The sequence below is a fragment of the Puma concolor genome, chromosome A1 (assembly GCF_028749965.1).
Source record: "Puma concolor isolate L17-30 chromosome A1, mPumCon1.1.hap2, whole genome shotgun sequence".
In the NCBI taxonomy this organism is placed as follows: Eukaryota; Metazoa; Chordata; class Mammalia; order Carnivora; family Felidae; genus Puma; species Puma concolor.
The window spans coordinates 47434974-47462966 of record NC_141667.1 but is presented as its reverse complement, the minus strand read 5'-3'; the positions used below and the strand labels follow the sequence as shown (position 1 = coordinate 47462966).

At 46.1% G+C, this 27993-nt stretch overlaps 1 protein-coding gene across 1 annotated transcript; it reads left to right on the top strand.

Moving 5' to 3' along the window:
* The first annotated feature begins 1 nt into the window (after nucleotide 1).
* Nucleotides 2-27363, top strand: FAXDC2 (fatty acid hydroxylase domain containing 2). Its single transcript, XM_025924847.2, has 9 exons — nucleotides 2-144; nucleotides 11745-11789; nucleotides 14656-14747; nucleotides 14863-14966; nucleotides 17793-17914; nucleotides 22426-22631; nucleotides 23115-23220; nucleotides 23611-23777; nucleotides 24692-27363. Exons 2-9 carry the CDS (start codon nucleotides 11745-11747, stop codon nucleotides 24846-24848), a joined length of 999 nt encoding a protein of 332 aa, XP_025780632.1. The 5' UTR covers nucleotides 2-144; the 3' UTR covers nucleotides 24849-27363.
* The last annotated feature ends 630 nt before the right edge of the window (nucleotides 27364-27993 follow it).

Sequence of the window (27993 nt, the reverse complement as noted above, 5' to 3'; positions counted from 1 at the left end):
CTTCGTAACTCGATCACCGAAGAGCTGCCAGGATGGGCGGTGCAGTGACAGCCAGCAGCCGCTTAGGTAGGGGCTGAAGGCAAGAGAGGGAAAGCCTGAGCTGTGACCTCCGCGGAGCTGGGAATCGGCCGGCCCGTTGCGCAGGTGAGTGGGACCCTCTGGGGAGGGCAGCGGTTTGCCAGGGTCAGGACGCATCGGAGTTCACTTAAAGGCAAAGAATGTTCTGGTCACCTCTGCTGCCTCCCTGGCCTCTCCACTTAACCTACAGGTGAGGTTTGCCTCCGACCAATGTCCTGGGACGTTTTCTTAGGGCGGAGTCCCTACAAGCCTCCCGCTAAGGTATGCATCCTCTGCCTTTGTACCATTCACCTCCTCAGTGGTCTTGTTTTTCTAGCAATTGACAGGCAGGCCTGTCAGATTGGACTGGGTTTGGCTTCACAACCAGGTGAATAAAGGAGAAGCTCTCAAGTCAGAACTTGAAAGGGCAAAATCCAACGGGAAGTCTGCCATCAAATTGCTTCTCACACAGCTCCCACAACTGCCATCAAATTGCTTCTCGAGCCTGCCAGGATCACCTGGAAGGCACGCAGCCCGTTTTAAATGTCTTAAAACTGTAAAGCGCCAAGAAAATGTGTGTGAGCTGGGAGTGGGCAGCCACGTCAACGCTGTCTTGTTGCAACGTCCTAAGTAAGGATTTATCAACAGCTTCAGAATTACTAGCAGCTAGGCAGTGCCTCTGAAAGGATTCTCCCAAGCTCACTGGGCGAGAGGGTGCAGCCAGTGTGTGTAGATGGGGGTGGTGTTCAGGGTGCTCACACAGGCCCTCTGGGGCTTCAGGCAAGCAAGACAGGATATAGACTGTGGTTTGCTTCAGTTTTATGTGCAATTCCAACTAGATTTCTCTGGTTGCGATAGCAAGATTCAATTCAATTTGGTAAAACAGCAATGCTCCAAGCATCAGCCTCTGGCCTTAGAAAAGGAAATGTTGGGGCACCTGAGTGCCTCAGTCAGTTAAGTGTCCAACTCTTGATTTTGGCTCAGGTCATGATCTCACAGCTCCTGAGTTCCCCACTCCTCACTGACAGTGTGGAGCCTGCTTGGGATTTTCTTTCTCTCTCTCTGCCCCTTCCCCAAGTGCTCTCTCTCTCTCTCTCTCTCTCACTAAATAAGCTTAAAAAAATTTTTTTTTAAGAAAGGAAAGGCCTTAGGATAAGGACAAGGAAAAGGGGCTGATGTATTTAATAGCAAATGTTAGACACCTTACGAGGGCAAAAAACAACGCTTTTTATTCAATTCCCCTTCTTTCATTTATTCAACAAATACTTCCTGAGTATCTGTTTGGTGCTGCGGATCTCACAGTAAACAAAGGCAAGCTCATTGTCCCAGGCACGCAATCAAGGGGAAACAGTTAACTCAAGGGGTGCAAGTCCCCTGCAGCAAGCAAAAGCAGTGAGAGGAACACTTGTAGAATGATCCAGATTCACGGTCTTTTTGGCTCGGAGCTTAACCTTTTCCTTCAGGCATTTCATCTTCTTGAATGCATGTCTTTTCGTCTGGAAAATCCTCACTTGCATACAGACATTGCTCTTAGCAGCTCCCTAGAATCTTCCTCACCAGAGGCTTTAAGCTGTGTAAGTACATTTGCGGTCAGTGTCCTCAGTCCTGGAGGCAGACTGCTCAGCTTTTCCCAAGAATACGAACAGCCCCGCTGAAGTAATGGGCTAGTTCTAGTCCTGTCCGTAGCCCTCTCCCAGTGTCATTTCCCACTCACACAGGAGAATCTGTGTTATTCCAGACACACATGTAGTGTCCGGCAAAGTCTCAGGAAGCCTGGATTTTTCCAGAAACTGTGTGGAGTTTGAAACAAGCCAGTCCTGCTACAGAGGCCTATCTTCTTGGCTTACAAAATAGAAGGGGTAGATTAGGTGATCAATGAGGTCTTGTTTCTTTTTTTCTCCTCTAAACGTAAATAATTCTAACAATTTCACAAGATGTCTACAAACGAACAGTGCACAGTCCTATAAAGATGCTGTATCTTATACCTAGAAAACGGGAGCACTCATCAACCATGCAGAATATTCAGGGACCTAGAATCTGAGAGAAACTCTGAAAGAATCAGGCAGCAGATAAAACTTAAAATTCAACAATCTCTGCCTTTCCCATGCTTCTGCTCAGATTCTCGGAGGTCATGAACATCAGCTGTAGCCTCACTGTTATCACTTTCCTAGGCTGGAGATTCTGCAGTAAGAAGCTTGCCTAGTCAGAATCATCTTATTTTCAAAAGAACCGTACTTTAAGAGTATCTAATTTGGATAATCTCACAATATATATCAAATTCCCTTTAAAGCGAAATCAATGCATTGTTCTAAAGTAGAAGGATATTGAATTAAATATGTAATCATTGTGGTTGATTTTGTTTGCCAGAATTTCTAGCTTGAGCACGACCATTGGCAAGCAACGTTAAGGAATGTCTTTGGTTGAAGACACATCGGTCTGCCATGTTTGGGGTCTCTCCTAGAACCTTTCTGACAGACTGTGTCCACTTAAAACTGAAAACATGTCTGCTAGCGTGTAGAAAGACACAGAAGACAAGCTGCTTTGGCATAAAATAGTCAACAGAATGTGGGGTTGTGTAGCGTAGAAGGGTCAACCACCTAGACAAGTATCTTGGGAGATAGCATGTGGGCATAGTAGCCTAGCCAAAGAACAAATGGCCTGCTGGGAAATGTTTCATTGCTTCTAGTGAAATCAGAGGTCAACAGTTAAATGCTGTGATTCCTGCAGCCAAAAAGAGCTTTCCCACCATCAGAAGGTAAGCAGTCACCTTTCCTTTGGCCAGAAGGTTTACCTGGAGCAGAGGGTTCCCAGGTCCCGCTTATATATCAGCCCCTAATCACCCAGGCCAGCCACACTCAGTTTCCATAACATGGATACATTGGGCGTCACCACTCTGCCTTTTGGAATCAAGCAGGGCTGCCTCCTCCCAGGGTCAAGGTCTCACTGAACAGTCACCCTAGGCTCTCTTAATTTTTGTTTTTAATTTTAATATCTGGTTCTGTTTATTTATACTTTATACCCAGTCTCCATCTCAAAGGAATTTGAGATAGCTTCCAATAAGGGATATATACAACAGAATGGTTGCAAATAAGTAAAAACTGATTAGAAACCACCAGGCATTCAATAAATACCTTTCATACTGTTTTGCATTGTGATCTGTAGAGAAAAGAACCAGCTGCTTTGTTGCCATTGCTTTGCTTTGGGATCATGTAAAGCTGTTAGCAAAAAAAAAAAAAAAAAGAAAAAAGAAAAAGAAAAAAAAAGAAAGAGGCAGAGACAGAGAGAGAAGAAGAAGAAACAGGGCACTAGTTCTTCATCATAGTCACCTTTAATAATCTAACGAATGCTATGAATCTTTCTCTCCTGGAAAATGAACACGGAAAAATTGGCGTACACTTTCAGGGGAAACAAAGACTTCTCAAAGCCTTTCAGAAATTGAAATTAATCTGATTTAGAGAAGTGGAGAGCTAATTACAGGGAGAGCTAATTACCCTACAAAGCTTCAATACAATGTTTCCTACGAATGGGCATTGAATTTATTTAAAACTTTTGGACAGTTCTGTAATTTTCTGAATAGGTAAAATATAACTTGTGGCACAGAATTCAAAAGGCACGTAGCAGACAGATACCCTTCCTCCTCCCCTGTCCCCCCAGCCGCCCAGTTCACCTCACCAGAAGCCACGATTGTAACCGGTTTCTTAGATATTCTTCCAGCAATAGTCTAATATTCTGTGTATTATTCTGTGCTTGCATTAACAGCACACACACACACACACACACACACGCATGCATATGTTCCACACATCGTTTACTGGCTACAAATGTTTCACTACTGGACGTTCTATATAGTTTATTTCACCAATCACTACTGATGGATATTTAACTTGTTTCTAATCTTTAGCCATTATAAACTGTCACACGGAACATCTTTGTACATACATCATTTTTATAAAGGATTATATAATAGAAAAAAATATCCCAAAGTGTAATTGAATATTAAATTTAACTCTGAGCTTACTGGCAGTCAAAGCAAAAAGGCAGGGATCAGGGGACCAAAATGGATTGCCTAAAATTTGTTTGCATTTTACAAAAAAAACTTACCATTGCTTTCAAAGAGGAAAACTGTACATTAATGTCTTTGTAGGAATTTATCATCTGTATCCTCATACGAAGTATGTTGCTTCTTTCGGAGAACTAAATAATGGAGTAGGGAATATTTCCAATGGCAGTTTTGATATCCATGTGGTAGATTCATACATCTATCTTGATTTTTTTTAAGTTTTTATTTAAATTCCAGTTAATTAATATACAGTGTAACATTAGCGTCAGGTGTACTATATAGTGATTCAAAACTTCCATGTGCTCATCACAAGTGCCCTCCTCAGTCCCCATCATCTGTCTCCCCCATCTCCTGCCCATCTCCCCTCTGGCAACCAGCAGTTTGTTCTCTATAGTTAAGAGTCTGTTTCTTGGTTTGCTGCCCCCCCACTTTTTTTTTTTCCCTTTTGCTCACTTGTTTTGTTTTTTAAATTCCACATATAGGTGAAAATATGTGCTATTTGTCCTTTTCTGACTTATTTCACTTAGCATAAAATTCTCTAGCTCCATCCATGTTATTGTAAATGGCAAGATTTCATTCTTTTTATGGCTGAATAATATTCCAGTGTGTGTGTGTGTGTGTGTGTGTGTGTGTGTGTGTGAGAGAGAGAGAGAGAGAGAGAGAGAGAGAGATCTTTTTTAAATTAATTTTTTAATGTTTTATTTATTTCTGAGTGTGTGTGAGAGAGAGAGACACAGAGCGTGAGTGGGGGAGGGGCAGAGAGAGAGGGAGACACGGAATCCGAAGCAGGCTCCAGGCTCAGAGCTGTCAGCACAGAGCCCAATGCGGGGCTTGAATTCACCAACCGTGAGATCATGACCCGAGCCAAAGTCGGACACTTAACCGACTGAGCCACCCAGGCACCTCTCACACCTTCTTTATCCATTCATCAATCAACAGATACTTGGCCTGTTTCTATAATTTAGCTATTGTAAATAATGCTGCTATAAACATAGGGGTGCATGTATCCCTTTGAATTAGTGTTTTTGTATTCTTTGGGTAAATACCTAGTAGTACAATTGGTGGATCATAGGGTAGTTCTATTTTTAACTTTTTGAGGAACCTCCATACTGTTTTCTACAATGGCTGCACCAGTTTGTGTTCCCACCAACAACGCGTGAGGGTTCCCCTTTCACCACATCCTCGCCAACACCTGTTGTTTCTTGTGTTATTGATTTTAGCCATTTTGACAGGTGTGAGGTGCTATCTCATTGTAGTTTTGATTTCCACTTCCCTGATGATCAGTGATGTTGAGGATCTTTTCATGTGTCTGTTGGCCACCTGTATGCCTTTGGAGAAGTGTCTGCTGATGTCTTCTGCCCATTTTTAATTGGATCATTAATTTTTTGGCTACTGAGTTTTAGAAGTTCTTTATATTTTTTGGATACTAACCCTTTATCAGACATGTCGGTTGCAAATATCTTCTCCCATTCCATACATTGCCTTTTAGTTTGGTTGTTTGCTTCACTGTGCAAAAGCTTTTTATTTTGATGTAGTCCCAGTAATTATTTTTGCGTTTGTTTCCCTGGCCTCAGGAGACCTATCTAGAAAAAAGTTGCTGTAGCCAATGTCTGAGAAATTACTTTCTTCAAGGAAAGCAAAGGCAGTAATTTCATGGTTTCAGGTCTCACACTTAGGTCTTTAATCCATTTTAAGCTTATGTTTGTGTATGGTGAAAGAGAACGGTTCTGTTTCATTCTTCTGCATGTTGCTGTCCAGTTTTCCCAACACCATTTGTTGGAGAGACAGTCTTTTTCCCATTGCATATTCTTTCCTGCTTTGTTGAAGATTAATTACCCACGTATAACTGTGGGTTCATTTCTGAGTTTTCTATTCTGTTCCATTGATCTTTGTGTCTATTTTTGTGACATTTATATTGATTTTTTTTTTAAGTATGATCTGACTAAAACCTAGCATCCCTTGGATAAGCTAAAATGAAATATAGGAGGAAAAGATTCAGTTTTGAGGTTGGAGACCATATGTCTAAGAGCACAGAGAAAACCTTGGCATTGTCCTCCTCTTAAGATTTCTTAGGTGTGTCAGATCTCCTGATCTACTCAGTTCAGGTCCAGACCTCTAGCCCAGTACTTTCCATATGGACTCTGGAATGATGGGTTTATGTATCTAAACTGAAAGTTTCTCATTTATCTTTACATGTCCAGGGTTCCTTGCACAAAATAAGTTCTTCATAAAAATTCCTGAAAGGAATGGATGAGCTTCTAAAGATCAAATTAGCTTTGCAAGCTCTTGGAAAAGATAATGGTGAGACTTACTTGTAAGCAGAGTTCCCCTGGTATGTTAGTTTTGAAAGTTTAACAGACAAACCCCAGTCCCTCCATTTCTTTCCCCAAAGGGATGGTTATCTCAACAAGGTCAATGGAACCTTTCCCATTTTGTCACAAGAACTGAAGAGGGAAATTCATGGTGATAGGAAGGTTCTACCTGTCTGCAAACAGTTTGCAGACATTTAGGTCCCCAAGTCTTTCTCAGCTTGAGGTGCTTCCTTTGACATTTGGTTCCTTATCATTAAGACACTTGACAGGCTTAGCCCCAAAATGGTATTAGCACCACTTCCTTCCTCGTGCTGAGAGATCTGTGCTTTTCAGAACTCCAGGCAGCAAACTGCCAGATTAAAAATAACCCTGGATCGTCAAAGAATCTTATCACTGGGGAGAGGGTGGCTTCTTGGAATGGGCCCTTATCCACATTGAGGATGTGGAGCGAACTCGGAATTGGGCCAACAGGAATTGCTCAGGACAAGTGAGAAAACTTGTTATCGAAGGGAGAGGTCAACGGAATCCTTTTTTTTCCTCAGTTAATTAACATACAATGTAGTCTTGGCTTCAGGTGTAGAACGCAGTGATTCATCTCTTATGTAGGACACCCAGTGCTCATTACAAAAAGTGCTCTCCTTAATACCCATCACCCATTTAACCCAGTCCTCCACCCACCCACCCCCATCAACCCTCAGTTTGTTCTCTGTATTTAAGATCTCTTATGGTTTGCCTCTGACTCTGTTTTTATCTTATTTTTCCTTCCCTTCCCCTATGTTCATCCATTAACTTTCTCAGATTCCACATGTGAGTGAAACCATAATCTTTCTCTGACTGATTTATTTTGCTTAGCAGAATACCCTCCAGCTCCATCCATGTTGCAAATGGCAAGATTTCATTCTTTTTCATTGTCAAGTAGTATTCCATTATATATGTGTGTATACATGTATATATATATACATATGTATATATGTATGTATATCTACGTATATACGTATGTATATATGTGTATGTATATCTACATATATACATATGTAGATATGTATGTATATCTACACATATATACATATGTAGATATGTATGTATATGTGTGTGTGTACATGTATACATGTGTATACATATACTTCTTAATCCATTCATCAGTTGATGGACATTTGGGCTCTCTCCATAATTTGGCTATTGGGTTTTTTTTTTAGTGTTTGTTTATTTTTGAGAGAGAGAGCCAGACAGAATGTGAGCGGGGGAGGGGCAGATAGAGAGGGAGACACCAAATCCGAAGCAGGCTCCAGGTTCTGAGCTGTCAGCACAGAGCCCGACTCGGGGCTCTAACTCTCAACCATGAGATCATGACCTGAGCCGAAGTCAGACGCTCATCCAACTGAGCCACCCAGGCGCCCCACTCTGGTGCCTTTTCTTATATCAGAGGCTGTCTCACTGACTGGGTATCCAATGTCCCAGTTTTTCTCCTCAACAGACCTTTCCTCTGAACTAACTGCATCCCTGCTGCGTAACGTCATCTCCTGGAGATGGCAAGTGGCTTACATTTATTTCACCTCCTTCTGCTGTCCTAACTCCTTAACCCCCTAAAGGCACTTCATAGGTCACTGTTCTCTCTTCCCTTCTCCAGCCTAAGTAATCTATAAGAAGTGTGAGTCAAAGGGAAGCAGTATTTCCTAAGGACATAGCTGGTAAACGTGCATCCAGAATAATAAAACTGAGTACAATCAAACACAAAAGAATAAAATATCCTTAGAGATATTGGAAGCCGGGCTCTGATCCTGGCTGTGCCTTCTACAAACTCTGGGAAGTCACCTGGCCTCCTTTATCTAGGTTTCTTCACCCTCGTCACATGGCAGAACCAGATGATCTGTAATGCTCTTACTTATGTATGTATTATGTATGTATGTACGTATGCAGTAATCTCTACGCCCAACATGGGGCTCCAACTCACAGCCCTGAGATCAAGAGTTGCGAGCTCTACTGACAGAGCCAGCCAGGTGCCCTGTAACGCTCTTCAGCTAGAAATAGTGATGACAAATACAGTCATAGTTATGACACTATTTGGCAGGGACCATAATCAGTGTTGGTGAGGACATAAACAAATTAGAGCCCTCATACGTTGCTGTTGGAAATGTAAAGTGGTGCGACCACTTTATAGTCCCAAAAAGGTTAAATGTAGTCACCAGATGATCCAGCAATTCTTCCCCTAGGTACATATCTGGGAGAAATAAAAACATACCTCCATGCAATAGCTTGTCCTTGAATGTTTATAGCAGCATTATTCGTAATAGCCACGAAGTGGCAACAGCCCAAATGTCCATCAACAGATGATTGGGTAAACAAAATACGATCTCTCCATGTAATAGAATGTTACTTGGCAATAAAAAAAAAAAAATGAAATACTGATACATGCTACCACCTGGATGGACCTTGAAAACATGCCAAGTAAAAGAAGTCGGTCACAAAGGGCCACATAGTGTATGATTCCATTTATAGAAAAATGCCCAGGATAGGCAAATCCATAGAGACAGAAAGTGGATTAATGGTTGCCTAGGGCTGGGGTGGGGGTGGAAGGAGAGAGGGACTGGAGATTGATGCCTGAAGGGTGCAGGGTTTTTCTGTGGGGTATGAAGATGTTCTAACATCAGTCCTGGTGGTGAATGCCCCACTCTATGAATATATACTAAAAGCCACATGAATGTACACTTTCAATGGGTAAATTGTGTGGTATGTGAATTACATATCAATAAAGACATTTTTTGTTTGGAGTATAGTTGACACACAGAGAACAAATACAGTTTCAAAGTCCCCTCAGCCTCACTAGCAGCTCATGCGATCAAACTTTTGGATTGTTGCCCTGCTGATGAGTGAGAAATAATCTCTCGTAGTTTCAGTTCACACTTCTCTTATCATAGGGGAGGTTCAGCATCTGTTCAATTCAAAGTCCATTTATATTGACTTCTTTTTATCATCTACTAAATTCCCATATATATGTGTGTATATACACATATATAGATTTAGGTCTGTTTCTGGACTTTCTAACCTGTTATATATGTCTGCCTACTGATAGGCTAGCACCACATTTGTCATTATTAAAGCTTTACAATAAAACAGGTGGTGAGACACTCAACAAAGTCAAGCTGGCTGGCTACTCAGGGCAAGTGCAATCCCCAGCCACCCCCGACTGCCAAATCCAGTCACGGTCCAGGCTGCCACGTTCCCAGAGAAGTCATGGCATTGTTTCACATATGGAGAAACACTTTAAGTTCATCACAAGAACGCTTCATCAGAATGCCAAGATAATACTGGAAAAGGCCAAGATTAGGAAATGCATTCAGAAGGGCACACAGTAGTTGCAAGAACACATACCAAAGACGCAAGCCATCAGGAAAACCAAGCAATTTCTTGAGAATAAAGGCTAACGTTGATGCCATGGCTGCCTGAGACCAAACTGTAGTGACCATGAGCAAAGGCAAGTCTGTGGCAGGTGCAGTTGGATCACGGCTGCCATGCTGGGGAGTATGAACGTGGACAAAAGATTTCTGTCCGGAAGGATCTTAGATATTTTGAGAAAGAATGAGAGAGAGAGAGAGAGATCACTCACATTCACATAACTTTTATTCCAGTATATTGTTATAACTTTTATCATTGTTGTTGTTGATCTCTTCCTGTGCTGAACTTGTAAATAAAGCTTTATCACAGGTATGCATGTATTGGAAAAAACATAGTATATAAAGAGTTCAGTACCATCGTGGGGCCTTGCTCAGAGCAGGAGCCGATGGATGGTGCTTACTTAGTTGATTAAACGTGAGTTGAATTTCATCATGTTGGTGACATCTCCCCCAGTTGGTAGACTTAGGGAAGTACTGTCCTGCAGCAGTCAAAACTTCCAGCTTCCGTTTTCTGCCAAGAAGAGGGAATGGGAGTAGGAGTGGGTGAGAAGATGTTTTCCGGGGCCAGCCTGTGCCCCATACACCTCAGGTGATTGCTGCCAGTTTTTATCTCACTCTCCTACCATTATCCTGACCAACTCACAGCACATGGCATACCTAGCCAGGGCTGGCAGCAAAGTCCCTCAGAAGAATCACCTCGGGAACAAGTCTAAAATGCAGGTGTCCAGGCTCCACACTAAGAGACCCTGCTTTAGAGTGTAGCCGGGAAATCTGGGTTTCAGCAAACCTCTGATGACTCAGACATAGGAGTTCCTGAGATACATCCAGGGAAACACTGGCCCAGTGAACCAGACCCTCTGCTCGATTCATCCACGCTACGTATGCTAAGCACCTACTCAGCAAAGGCCCAGGGAAAGCTACACAGAGAGCCTGTTCTCATGGCGCTTACAGCTTCCCAGCAGAAATCACATGAGTGGGATACCCTGTTCTTATTCCCATTTCACAGCCAAGGAAACTGAGGCCCAGAGAGGACATCTTGACCACAATCATAAAACTAATAAGTGATAGACACATTTCTGACATGACCTTGAGGAAGGTATCAGATTTCAAGACTGGCTGTCTTAACAATTCCTATAGATAAATACACAGTTGGTTTCTGGTCTGAATGCTCCTGGCAAACCTAGTGTCCTGGAGACGTTGAATCATTATTACAGTTTGCAAAATGCTTCAATTTTCATCGGCATTAAAACTGCAGCCCACGTGTGTGGTAACCTGACTTCCGGAGGTTGTGTAAGCTGTCCCAGCCAGCCAGGCAGAGTCCTGGCTTCAGTCCTGGCTCCTTGGGGCTGTGGGCCATTGGCAGTTAGGATACTGTGGAGATGTGGAGGAAAGATCTAGTCTGAGTGAGACAGGGTTGTGCTGAGGCTGGGAGTGAAACTATTCAAAAGAAGGATTAGTCACAGCCCATCTCTTGGAAAGCTAGTTCCATGAAGATCGAGCCCCCCGTTGCCTGCTCTCTGTGATTCATGTTACCTATGCCCACACCAACTCAGTCTCCAGAGGTGGAGCCCAGACAGAGGTTCTCTAACTCCCCAGGTGACTTTTAATGAGTACCCAGCATTAAAAATCACGTCTGGTGGGGCACCCGGGTGGCTCAGTCAGTTAAGCTTCCGACTCTTGATTTCGGCTCAGGCCACGATCTCATGGTTCGTGGGAGGAAGCCCCATGTTGGGCTCTGCACTGACAGTGTGGGGCCTGCTTGGGATTCTCTTTCTCTCTCTCTCTCTCTCAAAATAAATAAATAAACTTAATTTTCTTTTTTTAAATCGGGGCTAGCCATTCACCTTGACTTTCTTCATTCTCTACTTGCTTGGTTGCACGTGAACATGACATCGTGACTCACGGGGTGCTTTCTTATTCCAGATGAAGGGAGAAGCCGGAAGTATGCGACAGGAGAAGCCCAAACAGGTAAATGCCAGCACCACCCCCGCTTCCCCAAGCTGGGGAGAACGCAGCCCGTGACTCTTTCCATATCTGCAGGTGCTGCGTATCTGAGGTCTCCCCCAAGGTTTAGGGGTAGCTGACACATTGGTGGTGGTGGTGCTCATTTCAGTAGCTGAGCAGAAACCCTTGGACTTCAGGCTGCCATGTAACCGTAGCCCCTTTGCCTGTGAGAGGGAGCAGGACCGCATGAGAGTGGCCCAAAAGCCCGCTAGCTGTGCTCGCATTCCCTCTTGGCCCCTAAGAATGTCCCGTGCCTCAGGCCTTTGAAACCACCCCTTTCTGTAACTGCTCCAGAGACAGGAGAGGCCCACTGGGGGCTAGAAAGTGGGACTGGGAAGCGGCTCTCGACCCCAGCTAACTTCTGCACTTTACTGAGCCCTTTGGGCTGTTTCTATTCTGTTCCCTTGGGCTGCCAGAGAGAGAGAAAACACCATAACTACTGAAAAAAAAAATGGCTAAGCCTATCATGAAGTTAAGGTTTTATTTTTTTTAATATGAAATTTATTGGCAAATTGGTTTCCATACAACACCCAGTGCTCATCCTAACAGGTGCCCTCCTTAATGCCCATCACCCACCCCCCCATCAACACTCAGTTTATTCTCAGTTTTTAAGAGTCTCTTATGGTTTGGCTCCCTCCCTCTCTAACTTTTTTTTCCCTTCCCCTCCCCCATGGTCTTCTGTTAAGTTTCTCAGGATCCACATAAGAGTGAAAACATATGGTATCTGTCTTTCTCCGACTGACTTATTTCATTTAGCATAATACCCTCCAGTTCCATCCACGTTGTTGCAAATGGCAGAATTTCATTCTTTCTCGTTGCCAAGTAGTATTCCATTGTGTATATAAACCACAATTTCTTTGTCCATTCGTCAGTTGATGGATATTTAGGCTCTTTCCATAATTTGGCTATTGTTGAAAGTGCTGCTGTAAACATTGGGGTATAAGTGCCCCTATGCATCAGCATTCCTGTATCCCTTAGTAAATTCGTAGCAATGCTGTTGCTGGGTCATAGGGTAGATCTATTTTTAATTTTTTGAGGAACCTCCACACTGTTTTCCAGAGCGGCTGCACCAGTTTGCATTCCCACCCAAAATTTTTTTTAATGTTTATTTATCTTTTGAGAGAGACAGGGACAGAGTGGGAGTGGGGAAGGGACAGAGAGAGAAGGAGACACAGAATCTGAACCAGGCTCCAGGCTCTGAGCTGTCAGTGCAGAGCCTGACGCGGGGCTCGAACCCACGAACTGTGAGATCATGACCTGAGCCAGTCGGATGCTAAATTGACTGAGCCACCCAGGTGACCCTAAAATTGAGGTTTTTAATTTCATTTAGCTTGATCTGATTACACTGAAATGAAAAATTCCTAGTGAATCTGGAAAAGTTCATGAAAAGGATCCTCTGAATACTAAAAAAGGAATAAAGGCAAAGTCCAAATTAAATGTCTGGCAAGCTTGAGGGCGACCTTTCGGTGGCCTATTTAAAAGAACAAGTTCCTCTGATTGGTCCTGCCCATCAAGCCCTCCAGGAGAGAGGGAAAAGTTCACTTCCAGAGTTCAAGACCCTGAGGAGCACCAGTGCTTCAAAACCTTTTCACCAGCCGTGGAAAATGATTTACTTCTTCTTGGTCTTCCGATCAGAAGTGGGATGGGGTACACTGAGAATAAATAATCCAGTGCAGGTTCAGATTGCTGTGAATGGGTCAGTCAAAACAAGCTGCTCCTTCAGATCTTCAAAGTCTGGATTAAAATGTAGTGTCCCTATGGGATCGGCTTCCCCCAACAGCACCCCCCTGACCCTGTGTACGTGGTACAAGTCACAAACTGCAGATAAGCTTCAGGCACATACCTGTAGGCCACCATCCAGTTCTGTCCCATGAAATATAACCAGACTCCATCGGGGCTTAGATCTAGAATAGAACATGTAAAGGACGTTTGTAATTTCTGTCCATGGTACAATGGAAATTGGTGACACACCTGACAGCCAGTATTTTTCCCTCTCCAAATCTGGCACCTTGTTTGGCCATCGAGCTTGCAATGATCTGTCTCTGCTTTAGACTTTTGGAGGAGCATAGGTAAGGGACCAGTGATTGCCAAGGGTCTGTTCTTTGCCCCTAGAACTTCTCATTATCCTGTCCCACTGGCATCCCAGGCTAATCTCACCAGAAACAGAGGCCTTATTAAAAGTCAAAACATGTGTTCGTTCTTTTCTTCACAAGCAAGAGGGTGATGGGGATGGGGAAAGAGGCCTGGCCCATGAACACAGTGAAGTCCCTATGCCCTCATCACAGACTGCAGATCTTCCTGTGATGGCTGACTCAGCCTTGCCTGCCTACTTGAATTAGGGAGCTTTCAGAAACATAGAAGCCCAGGTCTCACCCTGGAGACTCTTAGGAAATCAGCTTGCAGAGGAACCCGGTCATCGGGATTTTTTAAAAGCTCCCGGGTGATTCCACCGGATAAGTGATGGGCATTTCTGTGCCACAGAAGGACTGGTGATGAAAGCCTACCACTGCGGGAGGTTCACCTGACCCTCTCGGGGTGACAAAACCGTTTGCTAGTTTCTCTGGGGTCAGGTTTGTTCTCTTCCCTCCCCCAACCTTGAGTTGTTATTTTTATAAACACACCCAAATACAGCCTGAGAGCTCTTGCTCAGGAAGAACCTCCCGTAGAGGCTGGGAAAAGGTCAGCCGATGCACCACACTGACGTGGTGGAGATCCTGATCCCACATCATTCCTGCCAGGACTGGGTAGCAGCTCACTACTGTGGGCTGTGACTTCTGCCGTGATGGTAGGAGGCTTGCTGGGGCCTCACACTTTTCTTGTCCTCCTCTAGGAGGAACGCATCTGGGGCTCCATGAAGAAGGCGGCTTTCATCCTGGGCTCTGGCCTTCTCTTGCTTGTGGCCTTCTCGAACTCGGTCTCAGGGTAAGTCTACACAACCAGCTTTAATTCCGGAGCTGGGGGCAGGGTGCTGCTGGTCTGGAGGCAGAGCATGGAGTAAGGAGCTTCACCCAGAAACCTGAATGATTTTTCTCCCAAGGCAACTTCAGAGATTTTGGGATGCTTCTGGCTGTTTTCAGCAAGCCCAATGGGAGAGGCTCCTGTCTACATTCGAAGGGAAGGAGTGGATCCTCTACATTATAGGTGAGGTTCCCAGACCATCAGTGCTTAGGGCTTGGGTACATGATTATAGCTTAATTCTTTTTCTGTTGTTTTCTTCTCTATTTTGAGATTTCTCAGCTCTTTATTCCAAGGAATGAAGATTTACAATTTAAGACAGTGTTAATCCCAAAGAGTGCTAAATTTGTGGGCAATCTGTAATGGATGCCTAAGGACATCTAAGAAAAGAACTTGAGATCTCCCCCTCCCAAAATAGAAAAATAAAAAAAGAAGTGATTTGTGTAAAACTGAATGCATGTTTAGAGTAATAATCCTGCTTCTGGATGTCAGGTCCACAGCACAGAGAGCTGCTCTATATCCTGTGAGACTATGTCCTTGTATCTAGTGAAATCTAGCTCTCGGGGCTTGACAGCATGTGGTCACTCAATCAATATTTACCGGCAGTGTGAATGGCGGTCAACAAACCAAAGAAAAGGTATCATTTCAACATAGATATTTATAACAGCATTGTCTGCAATAGTGAATGTCCTCAATGACGCATTCATTCACTCAAATAATATTTATTACTCTTAGTCTGTACCAAACTTATATGGAGGACATAGAGGTATTTAAGATGAAATGTTTCCCTCATTTCAAAAGCTATGTCATAGTCCAGAAGGGGAGATTTAAAAAAGTGCCAGTTGTCACAAAGCAAAAGTACAAATAAAACGTCCCTGACAATTTTTTTCCAGCTGGAAGGAGAACTCTGAGAACAGGCTAAACATTAACTATGACAGGTTCAATGCGATCTTATGCAGTCATTGAAAAGAACAATGCAGATTGCAAACGTATATGGGGAAAGTGGTGGTGAAACATTTGATATATTTCTGTTGCAGTGATAGGAAAACTACCTTTCACCCCAATGATACGCAAATACCAGGGAGGTTAAGTATTTGCAATTTTAAGTGTTACAACTGGAAGAAAGTTCAAGATCTTCTCTTGTTGGGGCTTTTATTCCATATCCCTCAAGGAGCTTTTGGATTCGCAAGCAGGCAGCCACCCTGATGGATGGCCCACCAGGCAACTACCGACCTAACATTTTTTTTCCAAAATAAGAAAGCTTGTTATTTCTGAGAATAAAAGTAAATACATGTTCAGTGTTAAAAATAAAAATCAGACAATTCAAATAAGCATGAAGAAAATGAAACTCACCCAATCCCATATCCAAGAAATAACCACAGTTAATATATAAGTATAAATGTCTTAATATTGGATATATGGTTGAACTTTTAAGACACCATTTTTTTTTCATTGAATAGATTGTGGACATCTTTCCATGTCAGTGAGTATAGACCGACTTATTATCTTAAGCTGCCTCATCTAATCCATTGTATAGAGATACTCTTCTATTTAGTCCATTCCCTATAAATGGACATTCAGGCTCCTTAAGTGTTCTATGATTTTTTTTTTTAATGCAGTAAAGGATGTGTGTATGGATATATGTGTGTCCTTTTTTCTTTTTTCCTGTCTCTGTTACACTCGCTTTTTTTTTTTTTAATACCTTCTGATACTGTCAAACTGCTCTCCAAGACATTGTGTTAATCATATTTCCCCACAGTGCTGGCCAAATATTTCTCAGATCCCACCTGCCACAGGCACTGGGTTTCTGGTGGCAGCAAGAAGGATACTGGAGGAGCGGTACAGAGGCATAGAGTTAAGTAAAATGTCCTTGCCCCTTGGGATATTTAGAAGGAAGAAGCAAACCATGGGCAGCATTAATAGCACAAGAGTTAGGTAACATTGTACTGTCACTCCAATAACTGCCAACAGGGGGGACAAAGTGTTCACAGTTGGATATCAGAGATACTTGGAATGACTTTGCCAGGAAAGTGGGATGTGGATCCAAAAAAAACCCGTATCTAAATTTTAAATCTTGATCAGCATTTTTGAAAGTATCCTGTAGAACATCAGTGCTGTGGGATGTGAATAGGTGGGGTGGCCATACAATGTATCATCCAAATAGGGACATCTGTGAGAGTAAATGAGGCACTGTTAACAATTATGCTAGACTGCTAGATGTAAACTGAAACTATCCTGGGCAGATAGGGATGCATGGCCACCCTATTCTTAGGTGGCCTGAGAAAACAAAAGTTCTAGGGTAAAAAAAGACTGGGAAAGGCTGAGTTTAACAAAGTCAAATAGGTTTCTCCACTGCAGGGATTTTTAGAGCCGTTGGCACGTTAGTCTGGACCATGGCTCTCCAAGAGACTTAGGTATGAACGCTGTTTAATCATGGAGGGCCTTGAGAGATGAGTTTTCCACTTTGGGAAATGCAGACTGGATTCCTGAAGTCCCACTGCTCAGTTAATAGGGATTAGGTTCCCAACTGACTCCTAGTCCAGTGGCTCATTGGGAACTGAATCATAGCAGGAGCTCCCTCTGTTTCTACCTTCCTTCGAATTCATAAAGGGCTCAGTGGGCACAGACTCCCAGATGTCAACCTAAATTTATTTGTAGTTTATTTATTTATTATTGTATTATATAGGTTATACATGTATTATAAATTTTATTTATATTTAACAAATTTTTGTATTTTTTTTTTTTTTTTGTCTTCAAATACCTAGAAGGTTGTTGTTCCCATTTTACAACTAAGACAATAGAGACACTCCTTAAGTGACCTGGCTGAGTTCCCCCAGCTAGTTGGTCACCCCAGGACTAAAGGTAGGCCCTATGGCCCGGAGCTCCAAGACCTCCCTGGTAAGGGACCAGCTACAATGCAGCCTTCGTCACCATCAAGCTCGTGTTCAGTTAATACATGTGCTGTGAGAACCTTAATTGTTCTGATTGTTGCCTTCTACTTCCCAACCTTAGCTACCATTCTAGTACCTGCTCTGCTTTTCTGGAGCTTCAACGGGCTTCTGCTGGTGGCTGACACAGCCAGAAAACCGAACTTCATCTCCCGCTACCGAATTCAAGTTGGCCAGAATGAACCAGTGAGTGTTGCTGTGGCTTCTCTTGGTCAAAGCACAGAAAGCAAGAGCTGAAGCCACACTGAAAATTCTCACTGCAGGGATGCTTGGGTGGCTCAGTCGGTTAAGGGTCTGACTCTTGGTTTCGGCTCAGGTCATGATCTCGCGGTTCATGGGTTCGAACCCCATATCAGGCTCTGTGCTGACCGTGTGTGGCGCCTGCTTGGGGTTCTCTCTGTCCTTCTCTCTCTGCCCTTCCCGCTTCTCTTTCTCTCTCAAAATAAATAAATAAACTTAAAAAAAATTCTCATTGCAGGCCGAGGAGAGAGCATGGCCACTGTGAGCCAAGTTATTGTGCACAAGGCTTCCCCAGCTGAGAAGCTTAGAGAGAGGAAGTAATCTGTCCCACTTCTCAGAGCCAGCCAGGCAGGACGAATGTTCCAGTCTCCTGATTCCCAGCCCCAGCTCTGTGCCTGCCTGCACTGCCCCCACAGCACTGCCGTCAGCATTTTGGGAACCAAAATGATGGGGTCAGCTTGGCACTGGGCTGAATGCAGAGGTGTTAGGCAGCCCCCCACCTCGGCCACCCGAAGCAGGGATGGCGGTGGCTGGAGGCTGAAAGCGCAGATGACAGCTGTCATGAGTGAGGGACACAGCTGCTGAGACAGTGGCTAGCCCACTGTGAATAGAGGGTTCTGAATGTGTGGGCAGTGGCTGGATTTTAAGCAGGTCCTTCTCCCCAGTCATTTAACTGCTGGTGCATAGCAGATCCACAGTGAACAAGGCCTGGACTCTGCTTATGAGGAACCCCTGGCCCGGGAAGGGAGAGAAGGCCAGTACACACATCTCTGACTTACACACCACGGGAAATGAGTCCCACTGTGCCTGGAGCCCAGTCACCCCCCTTGGTGCTTTGACAACCTCCAAGAGCCTTTTCTTGTGCAGTGGGGAGCTGATTCTTAAACCCGGCTTCTTTGTCCAGTTTCCACCCAAAACACATTCTGGCTCCTTTCCCGGAGAAGACAATTATCTTTTAATTAGCTGTCCAGGTGCCTGGGTGGCTCATCTTAGCATTCAGGGCATTCTGCCCCAGCCCAGCACTCCAGAAAGCAGAAAAATAGTGCCCCGGACCCAGGCTTTCGGAATAGCCCCTTCCTGAACCAGGGCTGCTGGCCGGGCTTACAAACCCCCTCACTGGACACAATAGCTGCCAGCCAGCCGGGGGCCTCCCCTGGATCCAGCGTGGCAGGCATGGACCGGAGCCTATCAAAGCCAGTGCTTGGCTGTCGAGAGCCCTTCATCTGTCAGACCATGGCGGTCTCCTTGCCAGGCACCACTGGCTACAGCCTTAGGTCTTCAAGGCCAAGTACTGTAATAGCCTTCAGGGGTCAGATGATCAAACAGGCTCTGAGGTGGGACATGGGTAGACGATTCACGCTCAAGCTCTCTGACCCAACTCGTACTCTTAACCACCAGGCCACATCAGCTGTCAAGAGTATTACCTACCATGACGACGTTCATTGTGACCATCTACAGTGATCGGAGAGGCACACAGGGAAGGGCGGGTTGCATTTTGCAGAAGCCGAGGCCCAGAAAGGTGCAGTGACTAGCTCAAGGTCAGAGCGTCACTAGGAAGCAGAGCCGGGGCGTCGTCTCACCGGACTCTAGGTCCGGTGCTCCCACCTCAGGCGCACAGCTCCCCGCCCCTGCTTGCTCTCTACTCTCCTCGATAGCCAGTCCGAAGCTCCTCCTCCCTCCTCACATCCCCAACTTCCTGACTTCCTACTTCGCGAAGTAAACAGGGGCAAGCTGAAGACAGATCCCACAGACTTCCCCACTCCAGCTCCGCCTTCCACCTGATAGAACAGGTGCACTCTCTTTGCTTCCGTTGCTAACCCCTTCCTCCCCTCTCCGAGTGCTACACCCTATTACCTCTTGTTTACCTCAGGAAATTTCTCCTTTCTCTTCCCTTTCCCCCTCCCTCTCCTAGGCTCTTTCCCTCTGGATTACTAAACATGCTGTAATTTTTCCCATCTTAAGATCCAACCAAAGCAAACCCCCTTGCCCCCATCCTCCAGACTCAATACCACTCCTATTTCTGCTCTCCTTGGCAACCGGGCTCTTTGAAAGAGTTGTCTGTATAGTTTCCAGTTTCTCTCCATCCGCTTTCCTCCTCCCCTCCCCCCCGACATTTTGTAATCATGAAAAACTGGAAGCATAGACACAGAAGTTGAAAAAGCAGTACAATGATCACTCATTTACACACCACCTAGCTCCACCAATTCTAAATATTTTACAGGATTTGCTTTATCTCTATGTAAAAATATATAGCTATGTATGCATCTATACCTTTTAGCTTAACCATCTGAAAGTAAGTTCCAGACATTACAAAACTTCACCCTAAATCCTTCAGCCTGTATCTCCTAAATAGCCACAAACCTTTATCATCTCGCGTCTTCTTTGAACCTCCTCTGGTGGGGCCTTTCCCACCATGGCACTGTTTCGCCTAAATAGCTCCCGGCAGGTGGGCTTATCTCATCAGAACTAGTGGGCCTGTTATATCCTTATTATATCTTCTCATACCTGGCTTTTCCAGCCCTTCTGGTTCCTCTTCCCCCCGCCCCTCCCCACCCGAGCCTCCTACTGCTGAGTGTCCCAGGGCTCGGGCCTTGCTCCCTGTCTCTGTCTTCATACCCTCACTTATCTGTTCCAGTGTCATGACTTTAAATACAATCTATATGCCGACAGCTCACACATTTCTGTCTCTAACCCGGAACTCTCTTCTGAATTCCAGGCTCAAGTTGCCAAATGCCTCTTTGACATCTCTACGCGGATGTCTAACGGACATCTCCAGTCCAACATGTCCCCAGGAGAATTTCTGATCAACCCCTCAAAGACTGCTACCCACATCCTCCCCAGTCTGAGTTCATGGCAATGCCTCAATTTCTAGTTGGTCCTCAACTACTTTCTCTCCCTCATACTCCACATCCGATCTGTCAGGAACCATGTTGGCTCTATTTCCAAAATAGTTCCGGAATCCAACCACTTCTCACTACCTCCACTGCCACCACCCTGGTCTGAGCCATCACTGTCTTCTGTCAATATTACTGCAACTGTCATTGGTCTCCCTGTGTCTATTCTTGCTCCTTTACAGTCTGTTCCAAATACAGCAGCCAGAGGATTCCTGTTAAGAGCTTGTCACTTGTCTTCTCACAGTGACCGCCCCCCCCCCCTCCCCATTTCCCTTGGAGTAAAAATCAAAGTTTCCCAATGACCTACAAGACCCTATCTGCTCTGGCTCCTCCCCACCATTTTGGCCTCACCTCCTACTTCTCCCCACCTCACTCGCTCGCTCCTCTCCAGTCAAGTATACCTGCAATGTCTCTGAGAGCCTTTTCACCAGCTGTTGCCTTGGCCTGAAGACTCTCTTCCCCAGGTATCTGTTTCCCTCACCTTCCTCATCTCTTTGTTCAAACCTCACCATCTCCACAAAGCTTACCCTGACCATTGTATTTAAAATTACTGGTGCCAGGAATATAAACTCAATGAAGAAAGCAATCTTTGTTTTGACTATTGCTTCCTTCCCAGCACATGGGACACTGCCTGCAACATAGAGGGTGCTCAGAAGTATCAGTCAAATAAATGAAGGAGTAAACAGATGTGACACACTCCTCTTGGTCGAGGTTTCCAGAAGAGGTATACGGCTTCGTCTAATGGTGCTCTCAAACCAGGCTGGCCAGACCTGGTTTCACCATGGGATGGAACTGAAAGCGTAGAGAGTGGATTCCAGTCAGTCAATATATGCAGTGCCTGCAAAAGTTAGAGGAAGAGGAAGGCCTGAAGACTGAGGATCACTCTGAACCCAGCTTTACCTTGCAGCTGGAACCCCTCCAGCTCACAAAGAGAACTCAGGGAGAAATCCCTTATGACCAATCTGACACTAGCTCCTCAGGACCTGAGAAGTGACCTGTGGTCATGGGGCTATTCCTGGGAGCCCCAGTGCTCTGAAGAAGGGAAGGGTCAGGGGGTTACTGATTCTTGCACAAATGCTTCACTCTGGGCCTTGTCTAGGGGGCTGGGCCACATAAGGAGGCAGAGGACCTTGATCTCTGCATTCTGATCAAGCCTTCCTGGATGAGGAGGGGCCCAGAGGCTGAATAAGGATATCAACCTGAGAGCTGACAGCCTTCTCCAAGCACCCTAGAGGCGCCCTAAGGTGCCTGTCAGGAATAGGTGGGGCCTGGCCAGAGAAATGCGGAGAACAGCGGTGACAGTTGCAGGGAGGAGAACGCAGGCTCAGGCCTAGGAGACGGCTACTGGGAAGGGAGTTTCCAAAGGCAGGGGTATTGCCAGATGGTTCCACCTCAGGCCTTGGGCAGCAGTCAGGGGCTGCCAGCTATGGCCAAACATCATGCCTAGCATCCACCCTGAGTGAGGGCCTCCTGTGAGCGGGTCACAGTACAGTCTAGTTTCAAGAAGGGAAAGACCTACTTCTCACACTCTTGTCCATCTCCCTCCTTCCTTCCCTGATGCAGGTGGACGCCACGAAACTACGCCAGTCTATGCGCACAGTTCTCTTCAACCAGTGCATGATATCTGTCCCCATGGTGGTCTTCCTCTATCCCATCATCAAGGTGCGGGGAGACCCCTACCACCGAGAGCTACCCACCTTCCACTGGTTCCTTCTGGAGCTGGCTATCTTCACTCTGATTAACGAAGTCCTGTTCTACTACTCACACCGGTGAGCGGGGCCCTGCTGGAGCACAGCTGGCTTCTCCCTCTCCTAGGGCTCACTTTTAAGGGAGGAAATGGAGGCCTCAGAATTGTAGATGTAGGACCACCACCACCGGGCCTCAAAAGCTTATTAGTTAACATGGAGACATCTCTGTGCCACAGCTGACAATTTGCAACAAGTGAGAAATGCCCAGAAGAGAGCCTTCTGCATTCATGTGTGCAGCAGGGCACTTTCATTTCCTTTTTGAATCCTTTGTGGGCATCATCCCCACCATGGCTGATGCAACTGAGGTAGGGAGAGGCAAAGTAATCCAAATGATGCAGCATAAGAGGTGGGGGTAGAGCTCGAAGGCAGGTCTGAGTGCCAGTCCAATGTGTTTGCAACTTTGCTTGATAGGTAGAACTCCTAGTTCCTACCTTTGGTTTCTCATGGCCTGGTGGGAAAGGGAAAAGGGAGATTGGCAGATTATTAACTTAACTATTTTCCCAGGCTCCTTCACCACCCAACATTGTACAAGAAAATCCATAAGAAACACCATGAGTGGACAGCTCCCATTGGCGTGATCTCTTTCTACGCCCACCCTATCGAGCATGTGGTCAGTAGAGCTCCGCTCTCCCCAGAGGCAAAGGGCAGAGGGCCCCAACCCCCTACCCTAAGGTCTCCTGCAGAGAATTAGACATTGGCCCTTTCTCTCTTCTTCCCATTCAGCAGCTACCATTTATTGTTGGCCTGGCCTATGGTAGGCTATGTGAGATGCCCAAGATAACTTATCTCAAACAGTTAATTACTTGTCCCAAAGTTATAAAGCTAAATGACGCGGGCAAATCAAGGTTCTGCAACTCTTTTAGCTTCTCCAGATCTGAGTCAAGGAAGTCTTGACTGGGGCAAAGTAGACACCCTGGGTGATACCCTGGGGCAAATTAGACACACAACTGGTCCCTTCCATCTCTCTTGGGTCCACCTTCAAACAGCCCTACCCTTACAGGCCTCCAACATGCTGCCAGTGGTACTGGGTCCCATCCTAATGGGCTCCCACTTGTCCTCCATTGCCGTGTGGTTTTCCTTGGCCCTCATCTGCACCACTGTTTCCCACTGTGGCTACCACCTACCTTTCCTGCCTTCACCTGAATTCCATGACTACCACCATCTCAGGTAAGGCCTCCTTCCCCACTGTGGGTCCCTGGGCAATAGCCTTCACCTTCACCCCTGAGGCTTCTAGTAGAGACCCTGATGTCTCAGTTTAAACGTGCCAGTGCTAGGTGCGGCTGGGTGGCTCAGTCGGTTAAGTGTCTGACTCTTGATCTCAGCTCAGCTCTTGATCTCAGGATTGTGGGTTCATACCCCGTGTTGGGCTCCATTGGGGGTGGGGGGAATGTGCTGGTGCTAGTGAAGGGAGAGGTCTGGAGGTTGGGAAAATAATGACCATGCTGGACCTAGACCTCCTTGCTCTTTTCCTTCTGACACCGGGTCTTCCAGCAGCTGTGTGTTTTTAACCTCTATTTAGGTCCTGGACCCTTTGAATATCAAACGTAAGCTACAGACACTGTCACAACAATGCATGTATGCATAAGAATCCTGTATGCAGTTCAAGGAGACTTGCGTGCTCTCTGAAAGCCTCCAGGCTTTTTCAAGTGTGGTCAACAAACCTCCAGCACCATAATCACCTGAGATACTTTGATAAAATGCAGGTTCTCGGGTTCCACTGCAAATATGCTGAATCAAAGTGTGTGTGTGTGTCAGGGGGGAGGACTTGGAAATCTGCATTTTAGTGAGTGTTCCAGGGGATTCTGATGGAGGTGGTCCCTGAACCTACCTGGACAAGCCAAGCTCTGCCACAGGTTGACTTATGAGTATTGGACTCACATAGAGAGCTTTTCAAAGGCAGATCATAGATTTTCAGTCCAGAGCGGCCCCAGGATGTGTGCAACTCCCTGGAATATTCCAATGTAGGTGGTCAGCATGGTTGGGAACGGTTGTGGGGTAGGGGGGCCTAGAAGTGTGTGAGGCTGACGCAAATGAAAAGTCAGTCAGCGCACCGACCTCCAGCACCTTCCTCTCTCCAACAGGTTCAACCAGTGCTACGGGGTGCTGGGGGTGCTGGACCACCTCCATGGGACTGACACCATGTTTAAGCAGACCAAGGCCTACGAGAGACACAGACTCCTGCTGGGCTTCACTCCACTATCTGAGAGCATCCCGGATCCCTTGAAGAAGATGGATTGAGAGAGGGCCCAAGTGCCACCTTGGCTGTCCCCCTCAGTGGACTGCTAAAGTGGCCCGAGGCGTGCTGATTGTATCTAACTCGCTCCTTCAGCCATGCAGTTTCTTTCTGTCTTATTTTACAGGTTTATTTATTTTTGAGAGAGAGAGAGAGAGCCATGAGCAGGGGAGGGGCACAGAGGGGGACAGAGGATCCAAAGTGGGCTCTGTGCTGACAGCAGTGAGCCCCATGTGGGGCTTGAACTCATGAAAGGTGAGATCATAACTTGGGCTGAAGTTGGATGCTCAACTGACTGAGCCGCCCAGGTGCCCCAGCCATGCATTTTCTAATGACAGCACCACTGTGGCAAGGGGAAGCACATCTTCCCAGAAAGGTAGGGCCAAGGATGGGGCCAGGGCTCCCGCAACAGCCTCTGTTGTCCCTCAACAGGACCAGGAGTTGGCTTAAGGGGGAGAAACAAGAACAGTTCCCCAGAATGGAGGCCAGTGAGAAGGAAGAAACCACCTTACTAGGGCTCGGGGCAAGTCCCCCATGGTCCTTTGCTGTGGAAAGGGAGAGGTGAGACCCCGGGTGACTTTTTTATGGCCTAGGCAAGACACAAAGAATGCAAAGGTGGCAGTAAGACTGGAAGCCACTCCCAACTCCAGAGAGAGCTCCTTCTGGTGCCAGGGGGTGAGAGAACCAGAAGGTATTGCTTTGCCCCTTCCTGCACCAAAAAGCTTTTCTTATACCCTACTCTGGCCAGGGCCAGGACACCCCCATTGCCAATACACACACACACACACACACACACACACACACACTCTGAGTCAGCCAACAAAGGCCCCATTTCAACTCTGCTCCACTACAGACATCATCCCTCTATGAAAAGAAAAATGCCAATCAGAGAGAGCCCCTCCCTGGATTAAAACAGATACCAAAGAGGTGCAGACCAGACCCTGACACCTACCTTCAGCCATATGTGGAAACCAAAGGCTAAACCCTGTTGATCTATGCTGGGGGCCCTTTTATCCACTGAGGGAAGGGTCAGAGTTCCTGACCTTTGGGGACATCCACCTGAGGCCCCCTTATTAGCCTCCCTGAAGTAGGACCAAAGAGGCTGAAACCCTCTTCCTCCAGTGAGAAGGCAAGAAAAACATGGCTGAGGGGGGCCTGGGTGGCTCAGACGGTTAGGTGTCTGACTTCAGCTTAGTTCATGATCTCACGGCTTGTGAGTTTGAGCCCTGCATCAGATTCTGTGTCTCCCTCTCTCTCTGCCACTCCCCTGCTCGTGCTGTCTCTCTCTCTCCTCTCTCAAAAATAAACATTAAAAAAAAAAGAAAAAAGAAAAACATGGCTGAAAAAGGGCAGAACCCTCTTTCCACCCTCCCCCCCCCCCCCCCCCCGCCCAAATGATTAACCAGTTGTCTCAACACCATTTATTTCAAATGAAACTTACCTGAAACAAAACCAGAGAGCTGCCTGGGTTGCCACAGTCCCCAGCCTGGCCTTCCCTTAGCAGACATTGCCAGGAGCCCTGTGGCTCCCAAGAACAATTTGAAGACCAATCTTTGGCTTGCAAGGCCACCATATTGTTACTCAGTTCTTACATATATTTGGGTCTGTTCCTGAACTCTCAGTTCTCTTCCATCAAGAAAACCATCCATTGTTTTAGAATACATTAGCATTGGATAAGGCCAACTCTTGAAGCAGAACTAAGATCCCTTCCTATTGGCCCTGCCACTCAAAATCTGCCTAGTGGACCAACTGGGCACTTACAGCTTCCTCCTTGGCCTTCCAAACCCCACCCACCCTCCTCAGGCCTTGGTGGGCTTGGCTCTGTCCCCAGGACAGCTCTTCAGGGCACTTCATGCCCTGAGCTTGCAGCACAGCTTCTGCGGCACCAACGGTCCGTTTTCACGGCTGCTCGCCTGCTCCTGCAGCCTGTTCCTACACAAGTAAACATACGGAAAATAGTCCATCTTCTGTACACTTAAGAAGGGTAGGGAATGAGGAGCGTGGAGAAAGAGGAAGAACGGATGCATTTCTTTTCCCCTTTGAGGTCTTTGGATTTCGAGGGGCAAGAGGCTGTCGGTGTCTCATCCCTTTTGGCAGCCGGGTGGTTGGGCTCTGGCAGAGGGTCCCAGCCCTATCCTCTTCTTCATCAAACAGAATGGCCCTGAGGTTGGTAAACAAGTGAGGCTTAAGGAAAGGCTGGGGTTTTGAGGTGCCTGGTGGCTCAGCCGATTAAGCATCTGACTCTTGATTTTGGCTCAGACCATGATCTCATGGTTTGGGAGTTGGAGCCCTGCAGTGGGCTCTGCGCCTGACAGTATGGACTCTGCTTGGATTCTCTCCCCTCCTCCCCCCCACCCCCCCGCCCCTGCCCTGCTTGCTTTCTCCCTTAAAATAAACAGACTTAAAAAATAAATTGAAAAAATTGAAAAAAAAAAAATAAAGGGCTGAGGTCTCAAAATTCCCAGCAGATCACGTGAAAGTGAAAGGAATGGAAAATAAACTGGGCTCCTTTTAATGCCAGTAGATGCTTCTGTTTCTTCCTCTCCATTACATGCCTAGTTCCAGCACTCCTGATCACATGGCATCTGGGAGCTACTGCAGTGCAATTAAACAACTGGTGGTGGCCAACCTCATGAGCATCCCTACCAGGCTGTGAAGTGGGTCTGTCTTCCTGTCCCCAAGTCAGTCTGCAGAAGCCCTGGTTCCCAACTCCTAAACTCTACAAAGGCCACCGGAGGTTCTAAAGTAACTGCCCGCCTCAAGAATGGCGGAATTCTCTGGAAGAACGTTTCTGATGGGATGCTCAAGCACCAGGCATGGGAGACAGCTGTCAGACTAATGGTTAAGGAAGGACACGCCTCACTTCTAGTTTTATATACACGTAGGCCAGACTGGCACTGAGAATGTTACCGCTGCCAGCACCTGGCCTCAAGAGTCAGGGAAAAGCCACCAACAACCCAGGGGCCAGTCCTCAGTAGGCTAGGGTATGTTCATCATTCCATCCTTTCCCAGCTTCAATCCTCTGGGCTCAGTGGCTGACCTGGATTCCTGTAAGGCCAGAGTGTTGACCTGTTTCTCCTCTACTCTGGCAGGGATGTCTGTTCAGAGAGGGGCTGTGTTGACCCTCCACAGGGAATTACGGCAACCTTC

Excerpts from the sequence above, each read along its gene's own strand:
- FAXDC2 (XM_025924847.2), top strand. The coding sequence starts at position 11,745 with ATGAAGGGAGAAGCCGGAAGTATGCGACAGGAGAAGCCCAAACAG. Across the intron at positions 17,915-22,425 it reads AAGTTGGCCAGAATGAACCA|GTGGACGCCACGAAACTACG; the intron begins GTGAGTGTTGCT and ends TCCCTGATGCAG. Across the intron at positions 23,221-23,610 it reads CCCACCCTATCGAGCATGTG|GCCTCCAACATGCTGCCAGT; the intron begins GTCAGTAGAGCT and ends CTACCCTTACAG.